The 17,825-nt window shown below is 46.9% G+C and overlaps 1 protein-coding gene across 12 annotated transcripts in view; it reads left to right on the forward strand.

The window, feature by feature from the left end:
* LOC125707122 (neurexin-3a) overlaps positions 1 to 17,825 on the forward strand; it is a 146,796-nt gene that overhangs the window by 38,159 nt on the left and 90,812 nt on the right. For all 12 annotated transcript variants that reach the window (XM_048974061.1, XM_048974056.1, XM_048974049.1 and 9 more), the window contains 4 exons: positions 4,701 to 5,002; positions 7,535 to 7,696; positions 11,502 to 11,940; positions 13,595 to 13,978. In XM_048974061.1, coding sequence (XP_048830018.1) covers positions 4,701 to 5,002; positions 7,535 to 7,696; positions 11,502 to 11,940; positions 13,595 to 13,978 — 1,287 coding nt within the window. The remainder of the gene's footprint in view (positions 1 to 4,700; positions 5,003 to 7,534; positions 7,697 to 11,501; positions 11,941 to 13,594; positions 13,979 to 17,825) is intronic.

Consider the following 17,825-nt stretch of genomic DNA (forward strand, 5'->3'; position numbering starts at 1 on the left):
ATTCACCGACTGGGTATTTAATCATTTTTACCCACTTCCCAGTGGCAATGTCCCCTGCTCCCATCATTGGTCGTACCTGTAATGGAAAATATAAACGAATTAATGGAATGGCACTAATGCCAGAGATCAAAAGAGCCTACAAATTCAAATTAGCTAGCTATGAAATTGCTTCCACTGAATTGTAAAAGCGGAGTGTGTGGTGACCTGCAGCTTTAAGAAAACGGGAATAATTTCTTTGAAGTGGATGGCAGTCAAAAAAAAATCTTTTTTTTTTTTTTTTAAATTCCAAGAAAGATCTTCAACTGTCAAGAATATTACTAGTGAAAGGACGCCCACCTGTCTGTGAAGGGAACTCTCCAATCAGCACCAGCCATGTCCGTTACACGCACGACCTTGTGTCTGTGATTTTATTTTATTGGCAGGCCACGTCCCTTTCAAAAAGCTCTTTGTTGATTGGAGGAAAGTTTGGAACGGTTGCCAGTATTGATTTATTTGGATTCACCTCTACTTGCTCTGGACATGTTTTGGTAAATACTGACACAAATGCCGATCCTCCTACTTTAAAACATGTAATAAAACGTAACTTTTCAGCAGTAGTTAAACTAGTGTGTCAGTATAACCATTAAAACATTTCGGTGTTTGTAGCTGGACATTAAAACTGTTATTCTGCATTTACAAGGAAAGACCCTGTCTGAGATATTCATTCTGCACTGTACATTTTTTTTAGTCCTAAAAAAAAAAAAATCTGCATATTTGCTGAGGGAGATGAGCAGATGGTGACATGTGGAAATCCTGGAAGATCCTACACTGCATGCTTCAGCTCCCCCTGCTGGCGGAAGAGCCCACGCTTTGCGTCCTAGCGGCAGGGTAGACTGAGCGGCATCTCCGCTTCCCTTCGCCCGCCACTCGCGCTCCCCTCACGCCCCTCAAATGACCTTTTTCTGGAATCTTCCCCCCTTAAACCGCCTAAGATCTCAACAAGTAAAAATGTCAATCTTTGTAAACTAACCATCCAGCCAAATTTCAAGGCAATTTATTTCGTAAGTATTTGTTTTCCAAGTAAATGAGCCGTGCACCTTAAAAATTAACTGTATGAGTTGCAAATTAAATACGATGCCCTGAATTAAATATTTTGGAAATTTCTTTGTATCAGTGGCTGCTTCATTCAGGTGGAGGATGGAGAGGGAGTTTAGCTGGTAATTGGAATTTTATCCTATAATGGCTGACAACTTTTAATTTTAATGATAATTTGAGGTGCGTCAACGTGGTCCGACTAGAGTCTAGACTTACATTAGATGCCGCAAAAAAATCCTCTCTCTCAATCAGGGGCTCCTGACTCGCAGGCCGACGCCATGCCTGGTTTGGCCCGTTTGCTTGTGTTTTAGTTCTTTTTTAAAAAAAATCTTTGTGTTTGGATTGAGAGAAAATGCAGAGTAACAGAAAAGACCAACCGCATTGCTGCGAGGCACGTCTTCCTTTCTTCATGGAGGTCAAGGACATGGAGCCCGTCTTTTGGTTTTTGTGTTGTGTATTATTAGAGGGGGGAGGGGGACCGGGGGGGGGAAACAAGGCACCCCAGCCTGTAAAAATGATCACCTGCTTTTCTGGCGTTCCCACTGGGAGACACAGGTTAATTTTCTACAATCGGTCTGCGGGGCATTGCCGAGCGGAGCTGGGCGGGGGGGGGGGGGTAATGGCGGCGGCTGAGAGCTGCAGAAGGGAGGAGCAAAGCGGAGCGCTGGAGCAGAACGAGGACTGCGGCAGCTTTCTCTTCGCTTCCGCTGCAAGTGACTGCCGCCTCTGTTCCCAGCATGCACTGCTCCTTCAGCGTCTCCCGCACTTTTGCTGTGCTTGGGGTGACTTTCTGCGTGTAAAATGTAGTGTGGCGACAGTCTGGGTGGCTGATTGGACGGGGAGGTCGGAGTTGGGGGCCGCCTTTACCTGCTCCAGACTCACAGATAATTTTTCAGTGTCTTTATATAAAATAGCAATTCTGGGAAAAAAAGAGTGGGATTGTGAATCAGTCACATTCCTCCAAAGAGCCAATTTTGAAATCATTTTACCTTTTGCTGGAGTGCAAGGTTGTTTTTTTTTAATTTTGACATTTGAAAATTGCAATTAAGATATTGCACTATAGATTGAGATTTTAGAATAAAGTTTGCAGGCATGGCGGTGTGATGTAATCAGGTTGATTATGCCGAGTGGTGACCTCACAGACTGGCTCCCACGCTCACTGTTTGAATAATGGCCCCGTATGCGGTGTGTGTGAGAAAGTGCAGACAGACCTCGGGGCCATTTTCACTGTGGATCACCTCTGGCCCTTCGAAAATGAATGGAATATATCGCTCCATAGCTTGTACTTCAGAGTCCTGCTGCCAGTGACACATTTACAGATGATGGCTGCCACGGCTTATCTGCAGTCATCTATCACGGGGTAAATTGTAAGGAAAAGGCATTAGAAGGCCATTAAAATTATGGCTTGATAACAATCGTTCTGCCTGTGCTCGTTTGAGTAATAAAGATTTTTTAATTAAGATTTCATATTTCAGCACAATTGCTATCTTTCTCTTACTCCAGCTTTCTTTCCCTCGTTCTGTCTGTTTTTTCAATCACCGAAGCGATCGGGTCCTTTCAGCTTTCCCCGGGCTTTTCATTAAGAACGAGCACAGATAAGACTCGTTTAGCGCTGTGCTCCAGGGTGACCCCATGTGGACACGTGTGGGATTCCATGATGAGCTCTCGCAACGCTCATGTGACCTGGAGCACAGTCTGAGTCAGTTTGTGATTAGCCCTATTACCTGCATCGTCCTTTTCACAGAGACCGTGCCAGTCTGTTTTACCGTGTAGAATAATTCTCATTAAGTATTAAAGAGCATAGAGTTAATGGATATGGTAACATCTGGTGGTGAGACATGGGAATCTCCGCAGTAAAAACAACACTGGGTTTAATGAATAATTGATAAGAACCTTAATAGAAGCCAGGGGAAGCCTGGGAAGACCAGGGCCGGAGATTCGCTGTGTAGCAGTGGTGTACAGACACTCCTCTACTTACGCACTTTCAACTTACGAACTTTCGGGCATACGAACGAAGAGGACAATCCAAATTGTGTTCCTTGGGCCCCCAGTTTCCTGTCCTCATCATCAATTTTTTTTTTCTGCGTGCCAATTCCGCCTAGTACGACATCTGGCCGCAAAGTTCAATATACTATATCGAACTCAGAAGGCAGGGAACGTTTATTTTATCAAAATTAAGAAAAGCTGCATAGCGTGACCAGAACACAATGATCTGAGGATGGCAGTGAGGTCCCTGTGCTTTACAGGAAGCCTCTGCCTCTCGTCCTGAGCAGTCCGACCACTGAGGCCGTTCCGCGGCTGAGTGCTGAGGTCGCCTCGGCGGTGAATGATGAACCTGTCCTTGCCGAGGTCCCTCCAGAGCTCAGCTCACAGCACAAGCCTCACATCTAGGTTGATGGCACTTTACCCTCATCACGCTAATGTAAACGTCCGTGGCCAAATGTTGGGCTCTGCTCCTGCTGTGGCGCTTGGCACGCTGCCGTCTGTCTTTGTTTCCGCGGCTCCCCCTGTGAATGAAGCATTAGTACCCCCAGTGCAGTCTGGTGTAGCAGCTGTATGTCAATGTTACACAAAGCCTCTGGGTCTGCTTTAGGTTTTAGCCAGGAATGGAGTCCCACGTAGGATGGATGGGAATGAGGTGTTGATGCTCACTGCTGTTTGGGTGGAAACATACCCACAATGCACCAGCGTACATGAAGCATATATTAATAGTGTGATTTTTCTGCTCCTATCAACACCAAAATGTTCACAATTAGTTTACACTTGGTTATTGGGCTGACAATCAGCTGTGCGTTCCTTGAACCAGCTGTAAACAGTCATGTATTGCAGTATTAAGTCCTATAACTTAGGGGTTCACAACCCCCGGTTTTTTGAGCGGTACTGGTCCGTGGGCTGTGCTCCACTGGGCCGCGGCACGTTGTTGGGGGTTTTACAGAGGGGGTTTTTAAGAAAAAAAAAATTACGGATTTTCACTTTTTTTACAATCCTTCACATGTGAGCATTCTGATTGCATCTGAAAAAAATGGAAATGGCTAAATAGGCCAATAGCCAGGATTTTTTAAATACCGAGGTCAGAATTGTTAGCCCATCCTAGGTGTGACCCATAATGGGTTGTAGCTATTGGAGTTGCAGTAAAAATACTGAGAACTTGACCTCTGTGTCCTGAATGGTATGTAATCCAGGTATGGATTAAACTTGTGAAATTGCCGACTGATACGCCTTCTCGCATCGTGACCCAATTTTTACCACGCCATCTCAGTCATGACCCTATATCAAGTATAGGATTAAACAATATGATCAAGCACGCAGTGCACTCTGCAATTTACGCTAATCAATGCCTGTCACACAAATATGATTGGATGTTCCAGAGAATTTCAAATTAAGCATCTGTGGTTTGACGTCTTGGTTTCATTGAACGTTCACTGGTTTTGCGTTAAACAGTTGCAGACCAACGCCCTGGGCTGACAATCGTTGTCCTTTTGTATGTCGTCTTTGCAGATTCCACTCCTAATAAGCTTGATTGTTCTCAAACGATTAAGGCCCTGCCCTTGACTGAGGAATGTGTTGATGTTGATCTTGCTTGATGGTGGCTTTAACATGTCTGTTCTGTCTCCATCCACATGCAGCTAGAGATGAGAATGTGGCCACCTTTCGCGGCTCCGAGTACTTCTGCTACGATCTGTCCCAGAACCCCATCCAAAGCAGCAGCGACGAGATCACGCTCTCCTTCAAGACGTGGCAGCGCAACGGGCTCATACTGCACACGGGCAAGTCGGCCGACTACGTCAACCTGGCACTGAAGGACGGCGCTGTGTCCCTCGTCATCAACCTGGGCTCCGGGGCCTTCGAGGCTCTGGTGGAGCCAGTGGACATCAAGTTCAACGACAACATGTGGCATGACGTCAAAGTCACACGCAACCTGCGGCAGGTAATCCTTAAGGAGAGGCTGTAGGTCTTATCGAAGAAGCATCATCGTCGATTAGTGGCCTCAAAGAATAATTAGAGAATGTTGTCTGTGAAACAGAGCCTTCACCCATTTTCAGACAGGGGTGTAAACACTTCAACACTGCCGTCACTTTCTCACAAGCCTAGTCTGGCCTTGCTTCCTCCTCTGTAAGATGGGCTCCTGCTGACACAGCGGAGGTCCTCTCACAGGGTGGTTTTTCATCGTGGACGCACCAGTTGGCGTGATCCTTTCATTAGACCGTTGTCCCCCTCTCTCGAACCTCAGAGCTTTTCGTAAAAAGGTGGAAAGCCGTCGTAGAAAATGTTTGCATCGCTGTTTTTTGACATACAGATTTCTGTGATATTAGGAAGATACAATATGTGTGAACATTAAACATCCGTGTCCTGGTAAAAGGTCCAGAGCTGGTCTATGTTATGGGATTACAGACTGGGACTTGAGAAACGTTTTAAAATCCCGGTGAATTAATTTAACCCTGTTAGTTTCTCTAGCAAGTGATTGGCAATCAAAATGTCCTTGGTGCTACTGGCTGTGGATGAGTGTGTACTGGCTGTGGATGAGTGTGTACTGGCTGTAGATGAGTGTGTACTGGCTGTGGATGAGTGTGTACTGGCTGTGGATGAGTGTGTACTGGCTGTGGATAAGTGTACTGGCTGTAGATGAGTGTGTACTGGCTGTGGATAAGTGTGTACTGGCTGTAGATGAGTGTGTACTGGCTGAGGATAAGTGTGTACTGGCTGTAGATGAGTGTGTACTGGCTGTGGATAAGTGTACTGGCTGTAGATGAGTGTGTACTGGCTGTGGATGAGTGTGTACTGGCTGTGGATGAGTGTGTACTGGCTGTAGATGAGTGTGTACTGACTGTGGATGAGTGTGTACTGGCTGTGGATGAGTGTGTACTGGCTGTGGATAAGTGTGTACTGGCTTCAGGTTTTCTGTTTGCAGCAGAAGTGCTACTGCTTTGGAATTTTGGCTGTGAGCCTTTTTTATCTGTTCACAGTCCAAGTCTCTTTGGTTCTCCACTGCAAGGCACAGTTTTTGAGTTGAACAATTCGTTATGATTTTTTTTTTGGTAACACTTGACAGGGCACAAATAATATAATATTATGGTGTTACCTAAGTATTAATTAAACACGAAATACGTCTTAGTTATATACTGATGTCATGTTAATTCATCATTAATGTATCGCAAGGCATCTTTTATCTCAAGCAGTCACTATATTTGTTACTGTATCTGTTAATTCTGTAAACCATTGTGAACTACTGAAGGAACAACTAATGAATAACCAGTAAAATACTGATCTTATGTTTGTTCATCGTTAATGAATTGTGACATCTCAAGTAGCAGCTGTATTTGTTCATGCTGTGTGCTTCAGTAGTAACTGAGTTATTACTTAGTATTTGTGCTCCATCAGGTAGTTACCATTTTTTTTTTATTTACCATGTACTACCAAGCTAATACCTTAGCGTTGATTTGATTCATGATTTTGACTCTTTAATTTGCTTTCTCTCCCTCTTTTTTTGCGAAGGATTCGGGCGTCAGACACACTGTGGTAAAAAATCTGCACTGTGTGGTAATATCACCTTTTTCGTCTTTCATTTGCTGTGTCCCACGTCCTTCTTCGGCTTTCACTGTAGTTTGTTGACATGACAGGCTTGTTATCTCCTCGCTCTTCTTGGTATCCCCATGTTCTTTAATTCCAGCTGAGGCCCCTTTTTCCAGTCCTTCAACTTCATAACTTCCACCATATTTCTGTACCTCTTTCAAAATGGTCCTCAGAGACTCCTGACAGTTCCCATTTTTGCTCCCTCCCAGCTCCCAGCACACATGAACCAAACAATCAAGAACCCTGAATACCTGTGTTGGGAGCTGGGAGGGAGCAAAAATATGGACTGTCTAGGGGGCCCCAAGGACTGGGTTAAGAAACTCTGCTTTCGAGGATGTCTTTGCCAACAACAGTGTGTGAGGTGGCGGGAATTTTTCACAGACAGGAGTTGTGGCGGGTGTTAGAGTGCACCTGGAGCATGGCATGTCTGAACTTCTCCCTCCCCACCAAGCCTTATTACTGCATGTCAGTTTGGCCCTATTCAGTGCCCCCCCCCCCCCCACCCAAAGCCTAGCAAGCACCTTACCTTACCTTGCACGACCACTCAGGGATGTATCCCTCTCTTCTCTGCCGTTATGGGTGAATTATTTTGTTCTCTACTTTTGGAGAACAGTTACAGAAAAAAGCTGATGTATTCCTGTTTTAATCGGCTCACAGACGAAGCTACCGTAGCAATTTTGTATGCTGTATTCTCATGAACCTTATTATATTCATTTTGAAAAACCGAAAAGAACCGATATTCTTTTCTCCGTCCGGGTTAAATAAAATAGGCAACTGCAGTATTTTGTTCGCATGGCCCTTGACAAATATCTGACCCAGACCGCAACAGCAAGACGACCACATGGGCTGGGGAAACCAGAACCCAGGCTGACTTGTTATCTCCTTCCAGGTGACCATCTCAGTGGACGGCATACTCACCACCACTGGCTACACCCAGGAAGATTACACCATGCTAGGCTCCGACGACTTCTTCTACGTGGGCGGGAGTCCCAGTACAGCAGACCTGCCTGGATCTCCTGTCAGCAACAATTTCATGGGCTGCTTGAAAGAGGTTTGTGAAAGATGGAGCGAACAAGGCATTTATGAGCAAAGAGAAACCCGAAGTCCTGTCTGAATTGAATGTGATGACAGAGACATAAATGTCTCTTACCAAGACTGAGGTTTTTCAGCAATGAATCATTTACTCTTACGACAAACTATTTGCTTTATTAATTCCTTCTGAAATTCCCTCAAACTACAGGCACGTTGTATTTATTTATCAGGTGCCTGGCTGAAATGGCCTGGAGTCTGAATCCCTCTGAGCCCCTCCCCTGTTTAGTAAGAGCAGAAGTGGGCTGAGACCGCTGGAGGTTTTTGGTAGCATCAGTAGGGCCTGTCTGTGCCTTTTTGGGATCAACTACACAAACGAGGGACTCATCAGTTTCACTGCCATTTAGTGACGCGACTGTCCTCCCCTAACCTATCTGCTCCTCAAGGACCGAGAGGCTACATAATCCCACGGTGCCCCCTTCCTCATCCAGAGAGTCAGCTGGAGTCGGCTAATCTGCCGACTGACAGAGCTGCATGGCCTCTTCTGCGAATGAGCACCTTGTGTGGAATAGCTGACACTGGACTATGGTGTTACTGTGGCGCTTTGGTGATTCGTGTCGATGAACGGGCTCAGCCAGCCTTCAGCTCTTTTTCATGCTGTGCCTGGTGGGCAGAGGCGAAACTGGGCAGAGCGTAGGCCGGTGGATGATGGATCTGTGTGTCACTGAGCTGTCTGCGAGGCTGAGTGAGGTTGGCCACAGGCTGGGCACATGGGGAGGCTCCGTCCTCCATGCAGGAGACGACCCGCCTGGGGATCGATCACCCTGTGTTCTTCTGCTGCTGGTAAGAGGGATCGCTCGACTGTGAAAAGAGCGTGCGGTAGCCCGTGGGTGCATCAGCCCTCTGTGGGAGGAGGCGGGGCCCTGTGCGGTGACTTGATTTTGGGCTGCAGTCTGTCTCTCCTCCTGGACAGCCTCATCTGTGCCGTAAGCACTGTCTCTTAGGGCCCTTTGTGTCTGAAAGCGAGTCTGCTAGCAGAGATAACACTCCCTCTCATTCCATGCGGACACACCCAGCCGGGCGGGCCGTTAATGTCACGGCGGGCAGGGTGCTGCTGTGAGCGTGCTCCTCTTTGTGTGACGTGGGTATGAGGCGCTCTCCTCTGTTGTCTCTGTTCTGCTTCTCGTCTGTTTTCATGGAAAGCAACTGCCGGAGCTGGAATGAGAAACGAAGCCAGATCTTTCATATGAGAAGCCTTTGTTTCACCAAATAGTCCAGAATTTATCCATCGATCTGTTTTAGGAGTTTATGCTGTATTGCCTTTTACTGCGGCTTTTCGTTGGCCTTTTGCTATTGCTGCAGCCTCTTCCCTCCACAGCGAATGAGAAAGAGGATTACAAAGAGGGCTGATTTCCCACCCCCCCCCCCCCCCACCTGGGACGAGTGTTCAGAGGAGTGTGTTTGGAACTGCACTGTGATTGTGCATGAAAAAAAAATCATGTGTTTGATACTTTTGAAATAAAACTATCCAAAACCAGAAATATTCCTGGTTTTCTTGTTTTGTGACATCGGCTGAGCGTAAGATTAAGGCATCCAGATAAGGAAGGATGTGGAGCGCCTCAGATGCAAATGATGGCTTTGAGTCCGGGGAAATGGCTGGCTTTTCTGACGCTTGAGCACCTCCATTTGCATAGAGAATGATGCTTCTAGGATACGAACAAAATTGTAACATACGGTAATGATCCGATTAATAGGTCTAGGGGGTTGGCAGCGAAGTCCTGTTCCCAAGGTCATTTAAACCCCTTGAGCACCTCCGGCTAGCCAGCCATGACTATTCCGGCTGGTAGACACCTTTATTTACTATCTGTGTGACAGTCAGCTACACTAAACAAGTGATGGATGCTCATAAGCTCATAAGAGAAAATTATATGAATCTGAAATGTAACACTTTACTTGTGGGGGCACAAGTAACTTAGTAACTTAGTTACCAATCAAATACAAACCATGAAACAATGTAATAACTGCATGAAATACATGAACCGTTATGATTGATTAGTGATGAACGAACATGGGAGTATGTAACTAACTATTATTACATTAAGTAAGAGTGTACTACTGCATTATTTGTGCCCCCTCAAATACAGTATTACCATCTAAAAATAAAGCCAGAATTTTCTGCTCAGGGTCAATGTTCTGTCCATTTAGGGGCGTAGACCATATAGCACTATAGTCATTAATGTTCAAGTTGATTACAAGCTCAAATCATGGTTTAGACCAGGCATCTCAAACTCCAGTCCTGGGGGGCTGGGGCCCTGTTCCACCACAAATGATTCGGCTCAGGAGCTGTGTGGTAATTAGCACAAGGAGTCGAATCAGGTGTGTTAAATGAGGGTAAATCCAAAACCTATGCAGGGCTCCGGCCCCCCAGGACTGGAGTTTGAGACCCCTGGTTTAGACCACTCGTAAATTGTTTGCTATTACGCCTTCTATAGACCTCTTTACAGACTTGTTTGTGGGCTTTCAGAATTGATCAGCAACTTCCGTCAGTCACTTTGTCATTCGTATTATACATTATCAGATTTTAATTACAAAGCCATTTACCAAAGAAAGCTTTTTTGTTGCCTCCTCTTACTTGTCAGTCAACACCATTCCCAGTCCTGGCATAGGCCCTCTGTCACCTTCCTCAATTTCTTTGTAGGCTGCATATGTTTAGCATCTCAGTAGGAAGACGACGGGCTTCCCTCAGACGCTGCCGAATGGCTGGCTTTCGTCAACACCGCCGTCTTCTCTCCTGCCTTTGTTTAAACGCTCAGTTTGTCTGGCACTGGAGTAGCTGAACGGTGACTCTTCCCGAGCTGTCACTGGCGCGAGGCACCATCATTAAGAGGTCGACTCGTGGGAGGGAATGCAGGTGCGAGGAGGTGTTTAATGTGACTCTTTCACATGGTAACATTCTGCCAATTTGCACAGTGCTTCTCCGGTAAAACCCCAAGTAGCCATAGTGGCTGGTGGCTGTTATTTGCTGTCAGTTTCTCTTTTGGGGCCCCTGCACTCATTTCTTTTCTTATCTTCTTTCTTACTTATATGTATATATATATTTAACTTACATATTGGGCGGTGAGTGTGTTAGCCTTAATCTCCATGCGTTATCTGTGCACTCAGTGCAGGACCAATGCTGTGATCGGGTAGATAATTCCACAGTTGGAACCTGGGAGTGCTGATTTTTCCCATCTGCCTCTGCGGGGAAAAAAAAGGCAATCTTGCCGTCCAGCAGTCCTGCTGGCACCTTGGAGGATGTGTTGATTTACTGTCAAATCTTCCGGGATTATCTGTAATCCCAAAGCTACCAAATCGGTCTGGTGACGGCTATGTTCCCAAACAGGACTGCAACTTCCACAGGGCAGCGTGCTCCACATACAAGGCAGAGGGGCTTCTGGGGAGAAAAGCCTTCAATTTTCCACTTGAGTGAATTTCTATGAGCATATTTGGCCAAGACACAACTTTGACGGCTTACTGTTTATGCCACTTAATAGCGCTTCAAGAGAGCTTTTCTAAGATGCGTGTGTTTTTTTTTGTTCAGTTCATTGCAGGTTTCTTGACAAGGGTGTCCGGCTTGACCATCATGAAGTGTGTAGGGTGCTCTATGGTCCTCTTTCTACAACACGACACTGCCAATCATTGGCCAATTCTCAGCAGTGCAAAAGAGTCATACTCCTTAGCTGTGATCTGGTTATTATGCAACAGTGCAGTTGCTGTTTGCATTATATTGTTAGTTTCATCCACTCCAAATATAACCAGTTCTCAAATACGTTTTTATTTGTTGGTAGGTTGTGTACAAAAACAATGACATCAGGTTGGAGTTATCACGGCTGGCCAGGATTATGGACCCCAAGATGAAGATCCAGGGTGATGTGGTCTTCAGATGTGAGAACGTTGCTACCTTGGATCCAATCTCCTTTGAGACTCCCGAGGCTTACATCAGTCTACCTAAGTGGAACACCAAGCGGATGGGCTCCATCTCCTTCGACTTCCTCACCTCAGAACCCAATGGACTGATCCTGTTCACCCATGGCAAGCCTCAGGACAGAAAGGACACACGAAGTCAAAAGAACACCAAGGTGGACTTCTTTGCCGTGGAGCTTCTGGATGGTAGTCTTTACCTGCTACTGGACATGGGCTCTGGAACCATCAAAGTCAAGGCAACAGACAAAAAGGTCAACGATGGCAACTGGTACCACGTAGACATACAACGAGATGGAAGATCAGGTGAGCTTCTTTGATTAGTTAGAACTCCTCGATGCTGCCCTTCATCAATTCGTCAGGGTTGCCAACTCTGACTCATGTGGCGTGACGCTCACACTTTTTGACTCTCACGCTCACACAAGAAGTCTTAAGGCAAATCGATATTATTCCATAATAAACCTAAAATTAGCTAGATAAAAAGTGTCGCAGTAGTTCGCAAACCATGCAAAGTAGTAAAACTGTCACATACATGTAAATGTGCAGACTTGTCTCAAACTGAAAATCTCACACTGGCCAACTGACCAACACTGACAACACTGATTTCATACTTACTGGTAAAATCGATGTGAGGCTGAGTTTTGGCAACCCCGGTCTGAAAGATCTCCCCATGACTTAGTTTTCCTTAAGGCCCAATTTTCAAAACAGTTTCATGCCCAAGGCTCTTAGTTGTTGATAAATATTTTGTTTTATATGATTTACAGACTTTCATGCTTTTTGTCTCCCTTTGAAATTGCCTGTTTTCCTGTTCTTCAGATGTCCTGTCTGTGCCCATTCTGTTTGCCCCCTTCCGTCTGTTCCTCTCCTCGTTCTCTCTCATCTCAGTCTGTGTCTGTAATTCCATTGTTTGTCTGTAAGATTGATCTGTAATGTTGCCTTATAGCGCAAGACGTTTTAAGTCTCTGGGGATATTCATAATGCAGCCCCTCAGACCCCACAATGCAAATAACACTTAGGCACAGATTATTACTATCGATTTGTAGTCCTTGTGTGTAACTCCCCACCTTGCCCTGAGCCTGACTCAGAGATGCTCAGTCCCTTTAGACTATCATCAGAAGCATGAAAGGGGATAATTCTCACTACACTCAGGTACATTTCCCAAAAGCAAAGTTGATAACAAGGTAAGCAACGTACATAGTTGGAACCATGCAACTGAATGGTTCCAACTATGTAAGTTGCTAACAGGAGCTTTTGGGAAACATACTTCTCTTTGATTGTCTCCAAGGCCTATGATAAAGTGATCCTGGTCTCTCTGATTGTCTCCATGGTGACACGGGGCCGGTGTTAAAGTGATCCTGGTCTCTCTGATTGTCTCCATGGAGACACAGGGGCTGTGTTAAAGTGATCCTGGTCTCTCCGATAGTCTCCATGGTGACACAGGGCCTGTGTTAGTGCCTTTCTGCTCTCTCTGATCATCCCCTTGGTGACATAAGGCCTGTGTTAGCGCCATTCTGCTCTCTCTGATTGTCTCTGTAGTGACACAAGGCCTGTGTTAGAGTGAACCTGCTCTCTCTCTGATAGCCTCTGTGGTGACACAGGGCCTGTGTTAGAGCATTCCTGCTCTCTGTCGTTTGTCTGCATGTTCTTTTAGCTCCCACACCTAGGACTGTTTGCTGTGGGAGCTTAAGAGCGTTCTTTCATCTTATACTGTGCTGTCTTTATAGAGATAACAAATTACTGCCTATATGTAAACTGTTTCTCTCTGCAGACCCAGTAGCCTCCCAGAGTGGGCGTAACATGCTTCTGTGAAACACCACGATTCATTATTTATTTTTTAAAAACAGGACCCATTGTAATTATCCCGACGTCAAAGCCGTCTAGCCTCACCCGAGCAAACAGGCGGAGCACCGATCCTTGGATGGCCTCGTCTCTGTGACCTCCTCACTTCTCCTCCCCGCAGGCACCATCTCGGTGAACAGCCGCCGCACGCCTTTCACTGCCAGCGGGGAGAGCGAGATCCTGGACCTGGAGGGGGAAATGTATCTGGGCGGGCTCCCTGAAAACCGGGCAGGCCTCATCCTGCCCACCGAGCTCTGGACGGCCATGCTCAACTACGGCTACGTGGGCTGCATCCGGGACCTGTTCATCGACGGGCGCAGCAAGGACATCCGGCAGATAGCCGAAGCTCAGAACGGCGCCGGCATCAAGCCGTCCTGCAGCAAGGTGGCGGGGAAGCAGTGCGAGAGTCACCCCTGCAAGAATAACGGCGTGTGCCGGGAGGGATGGAACCGCTTCATCTGTGACTGCAAGGGGACCGGCTTCTGGTCCCGGACCTGCGAGAGAGGTGAGTCTGCACCGGCCCACCGCACACAGGTAAGGAGGCGCCCTCTGATTGCTCAGCACTGCACTCCTAGGGATCTTACAGCTTGCTCTATTTGAGTTAGCAGTTTCTACCTGGTCAGCGAGTTGGTTATTTTTCCAGGCACAACAAGTGTTTAGTTCTCTGCTGCTGATGATTTAATAGACATTCTGTACACATGCTGTGATTGGGGGTGAAATTGCAAATTCTGGGTGGGGGGGGGGGTCCCTCAGTTGAGTCGACCAACCAGGCCCATATACTCTGTTGAATCTCCCAGGGTATTGATGCCCGTCCAGCGCCCCCTAGCTGGCTGTTTCAGTCCCACGCCATGATCCCAACGTCCAGTAGTGCGGATTCTATTGCGTCGGTATCCGTTCGTCTTGCGCAGGGCTTGACATTATTTGGGTTCCCTGTCATTCCAGTAATGCTTTGCAGTGCTGCATGCTGTTATGACAGCTGCATTGGATATTGCACCAGAGGCTGTTGCAGAGAACCTTCTCAGCAGATTTGCTTTCTTGTGCCTGATTTCTGTGGTCATTGGGGCTTCATATGGGTGCATCATTATCAAGGTATTGACTTCCCTGTAATGTCGATATCAATAATTACACAGGGAAGAACACAGTGTTTTATTGGCAAGCATTCCTATAAAATGAATTTCTTTTCCGCTGATATACAGGCTTACAGTATAATACATGTGGAATGGTATATGTGGTCATCTCCTTTGCGTTGATACTGTGTTGTGTTGACTTTGAATTTGTGTACCATAATGTTCTGGGGCGCATGATTACGTACTGTGGAGCCACTATTGAGCTTTCCCTTTGCATGCCCTGGGGGCGATCTGCCTGTGATCACTATTGGTCCCTTGAGCCAGGCCATTAACGCCCAGTTCCAACAGGGACCAGCTGACCCTGCTTTCTCAATAAACCAGGCGTGTCCAACTACAATCCTGGAGAGCTACTGCCCAGTAGGTTTTTTTTATCCTACCTGGTTTCCGATAAGCCACACCTCTTCTCGGGTAAATAGCGTGAAACAGATGTGGCTCACCAGTAGCCAGCTAGGATAGAAAACCTCCTGGGATGAGTTTCTCACAACCCTCTTAACGCTACGTCGTTCGTAAGTTCTACGTTAAAACTTACGAACGACACAGCGTTAGAAAGGTGTCGAGAAACTGGGCCCTGGTTAGTAGCTTTTCATGACCGGAGTTGGAGACCTCTGCAACAAACAAACAAAGAAACAAATAAATATGTATATGTTGTTTTGGGTAAAAGTGTCTGCCAAATGATAATTAAAATCTTGCAGTCTTTTAAACGTAGAACCTCATGCAGTAATATGTAACCCGAAGGTAGCCATCTTTCACGCACTAAGAACGCAAGGCCAGGGGACTCTGGGCCTGCGCCCATGCTCGCTCCGTCAAGCCAGCTGTACTGGTTGTCATAATGAAGGGCTTGAGTGTGATGTTTCCAAAATCCAGATGTTATATGACTGCTTTAAAAATATAATTACTGTAAGTATCACATTGTCCTGGTTATCAACATGTCCCAGTAGTTCAAAGTTGGCAGCCCTTTTACTTCCTAAGAGACACGTTAGCCCATGCCTGTTTGGACAAAGTCCAAATCTGCTATTTATACCTTGCAAACGTACTAACCCTCTTACCATCCACGCCTCTTAATAGTTTCTGGATAATTGCAGTGGTCCCCAGCTAGATTAGCGAAGCCTTGGGACCTCTGGTAGGACGCAGCTCCTTCGCCATGTGCGCTTCTCCGCGGTCAGCAGGTTCAGCACGGGGAAAGTGTCAGTTCACGTTGCTCTGTGCTCCGCAGCGTAAGCGAGGGACTGATGAGATATCCGAACGCAGCAGGGAGGCGCATCCTGAGCATATTTTTAGACGTGACACTTGGAAGTATTTTTCTCGGGGTGGCAGTACATGGCAGAACTGATTAGCTTTGAGAGATGTGCATCGCAAGTCGCATTGCTGCTGTTATCCTCGTCAGGCCAGGTGAGCTCGCGCTACCATCACGTGGCCCTGACATCTGGCCGAACCGGCTTCCCCTCTCCTCACACGCTCCTCCTGCCCAGATGCTCGGCCGGTGACGTGCTCCCCGACACGTGCTCCGATGCGTTTCGCTGCTCATGCAAGCTGATCAGCTCCACACGAGCTTCTTCAGTGCTGTGGGTCATCGCGGCATCCAGTGTCGTGTTATCTGAGTCCATTACTGGATGTGAGAGTCCGATGCCGCAATCACAGCACGCCTGTGAATCCTCGATCGTCACATTCCCCAGGGATATTATTATAAGAGCAGAACCATATGCTGTGTTCTCAATATGATCTACTGCACTAGTCGTTGTAAGGACATGTCCTGTATACGGTCAGATGCCATGAGGCGCTGGTTGTTTGGCTGTCGAACACGTTAAACACAGGTGAAAATGATACCTGCGTGTGATATGGAAAGTTCTGGCAAAGCCTGTTATCAGCCCCATGCATCTCTGTAGACACAGCCAAACTGGTGGTTTCAGAGTGGCCGAATGAGTCCTGATATTCACCTCAGGGTTTTTTATAAGTTTGAGTTTTTAAAGCAGGGGATTCTGGGTAGGATGATTCCTGTGTGGGGCCGTCATGTGTGGTTGACCTGTCTGCCCCTCTGTGAAACCCTCACGCAAGCAATTGGGGCATCCTCCCCTGTGTGGGGCCGTCATGTGTGCGGTTGGGCCGGCTGTGCCTGTGTGGTACCCATCCATATGGGTGTACGATAAAGTCACCTCAGCTAGCCCTGGGCACAGGGGGGGCACTGTGATATAGCGTCACTCATTCTTGACTGCTGTTTGACATGGTTTCCTTACAGAAAAGACTAAACAAATGGTAGTCTAAAGGCCCTAGCTTCACTCTTTCTAAGACTCCGTTATGGCAGCTTCTCCGAGTGACGTGGTGCCAGAGACGAGGTGAGAACGTCCAGGGTTCCTCGTGTCTGCCCATCACTTCAGGCTGTGCCTCTTCTGTTTAATTAGCTCAATCTCCACCTCCTTTTACAGCAGATATGGTGAAGTGGCCTGATAATGGTGAAAAGTGCTAATTGGGAAAGCGGGTGTCCACCGGTAGGTCTGCTGAGGTGCAGGCAAGGACAGGCTGGCGTGGGAAAGATGAAGAGGCATCAGCAGATGCCTCGGTGATCGCTCGATGGCTCTCTCATGTCAGTATGTAAATCTGCCAACCACCCACGTCCTCGCCCCAGTGTGGCGACTGCTGTTCTGTGGGTAGGGACACTGGTATCTGTCACTGGAGTGTCCTGCCCAAGGATGCTCCCTTTTTGCTCCCTCCAAGCACCCTGCCAGACAGTCAATGTTTTTGCTCCCTCTCAGCTCCTAGTTGGCTCCCAGTAGGGAGCCGGGAGGGAGCAAAAACATAGACTGTCTGTGGGGAGTCAGGACCGTATTGGGAAACACTGATCTAAGCTGATGGTCAGAGTGCTAAATTTGGACAGTAGCAGATGCCAACATTGCGATGAAAACAGTTCACTTGCTTTGCAATCACATGCTGTGTGGTGTTACTGGGTTACGGACTCGCTTGGTCTCTTTCCCATTTTACATCCCCTGCCAGTACAGTATGCTTGTGGTGATGGTGGCACTGGTTTTGATGCGGGAAATGATTGCACATTATGCCTGAATATTGCATATCTGAGCAGCATCATTCATAGAGCTCATCCCGCTGCCATTCACCCTCGCCTCTCGTTCGTGAAGTTAAATGGGTTACTCAGGCATGCAAATTATTGATATTCAAGCTTGTGTAAAATTATGTAAGACCGATTGATCTCAAGAAAATGTAAAAGCTAATTAATGC

Source organism: Brienomyrus brachyistius, chromosome 14 (genome assembly GCF_023856365.1).
Source record: "Brienomyrus brachyistius isolate T26 chromosome 14, BBRACH_0.4, whole genome shotgun sequence".
Classification (NCBI taxonomy): domain Eukaryota; kingdom Metazoa; phylum Chordata; class Actinopteri; order Osteoglossiformes; family Mormyridae; genus Brienomyrus; species Brienomyrus brachyistius.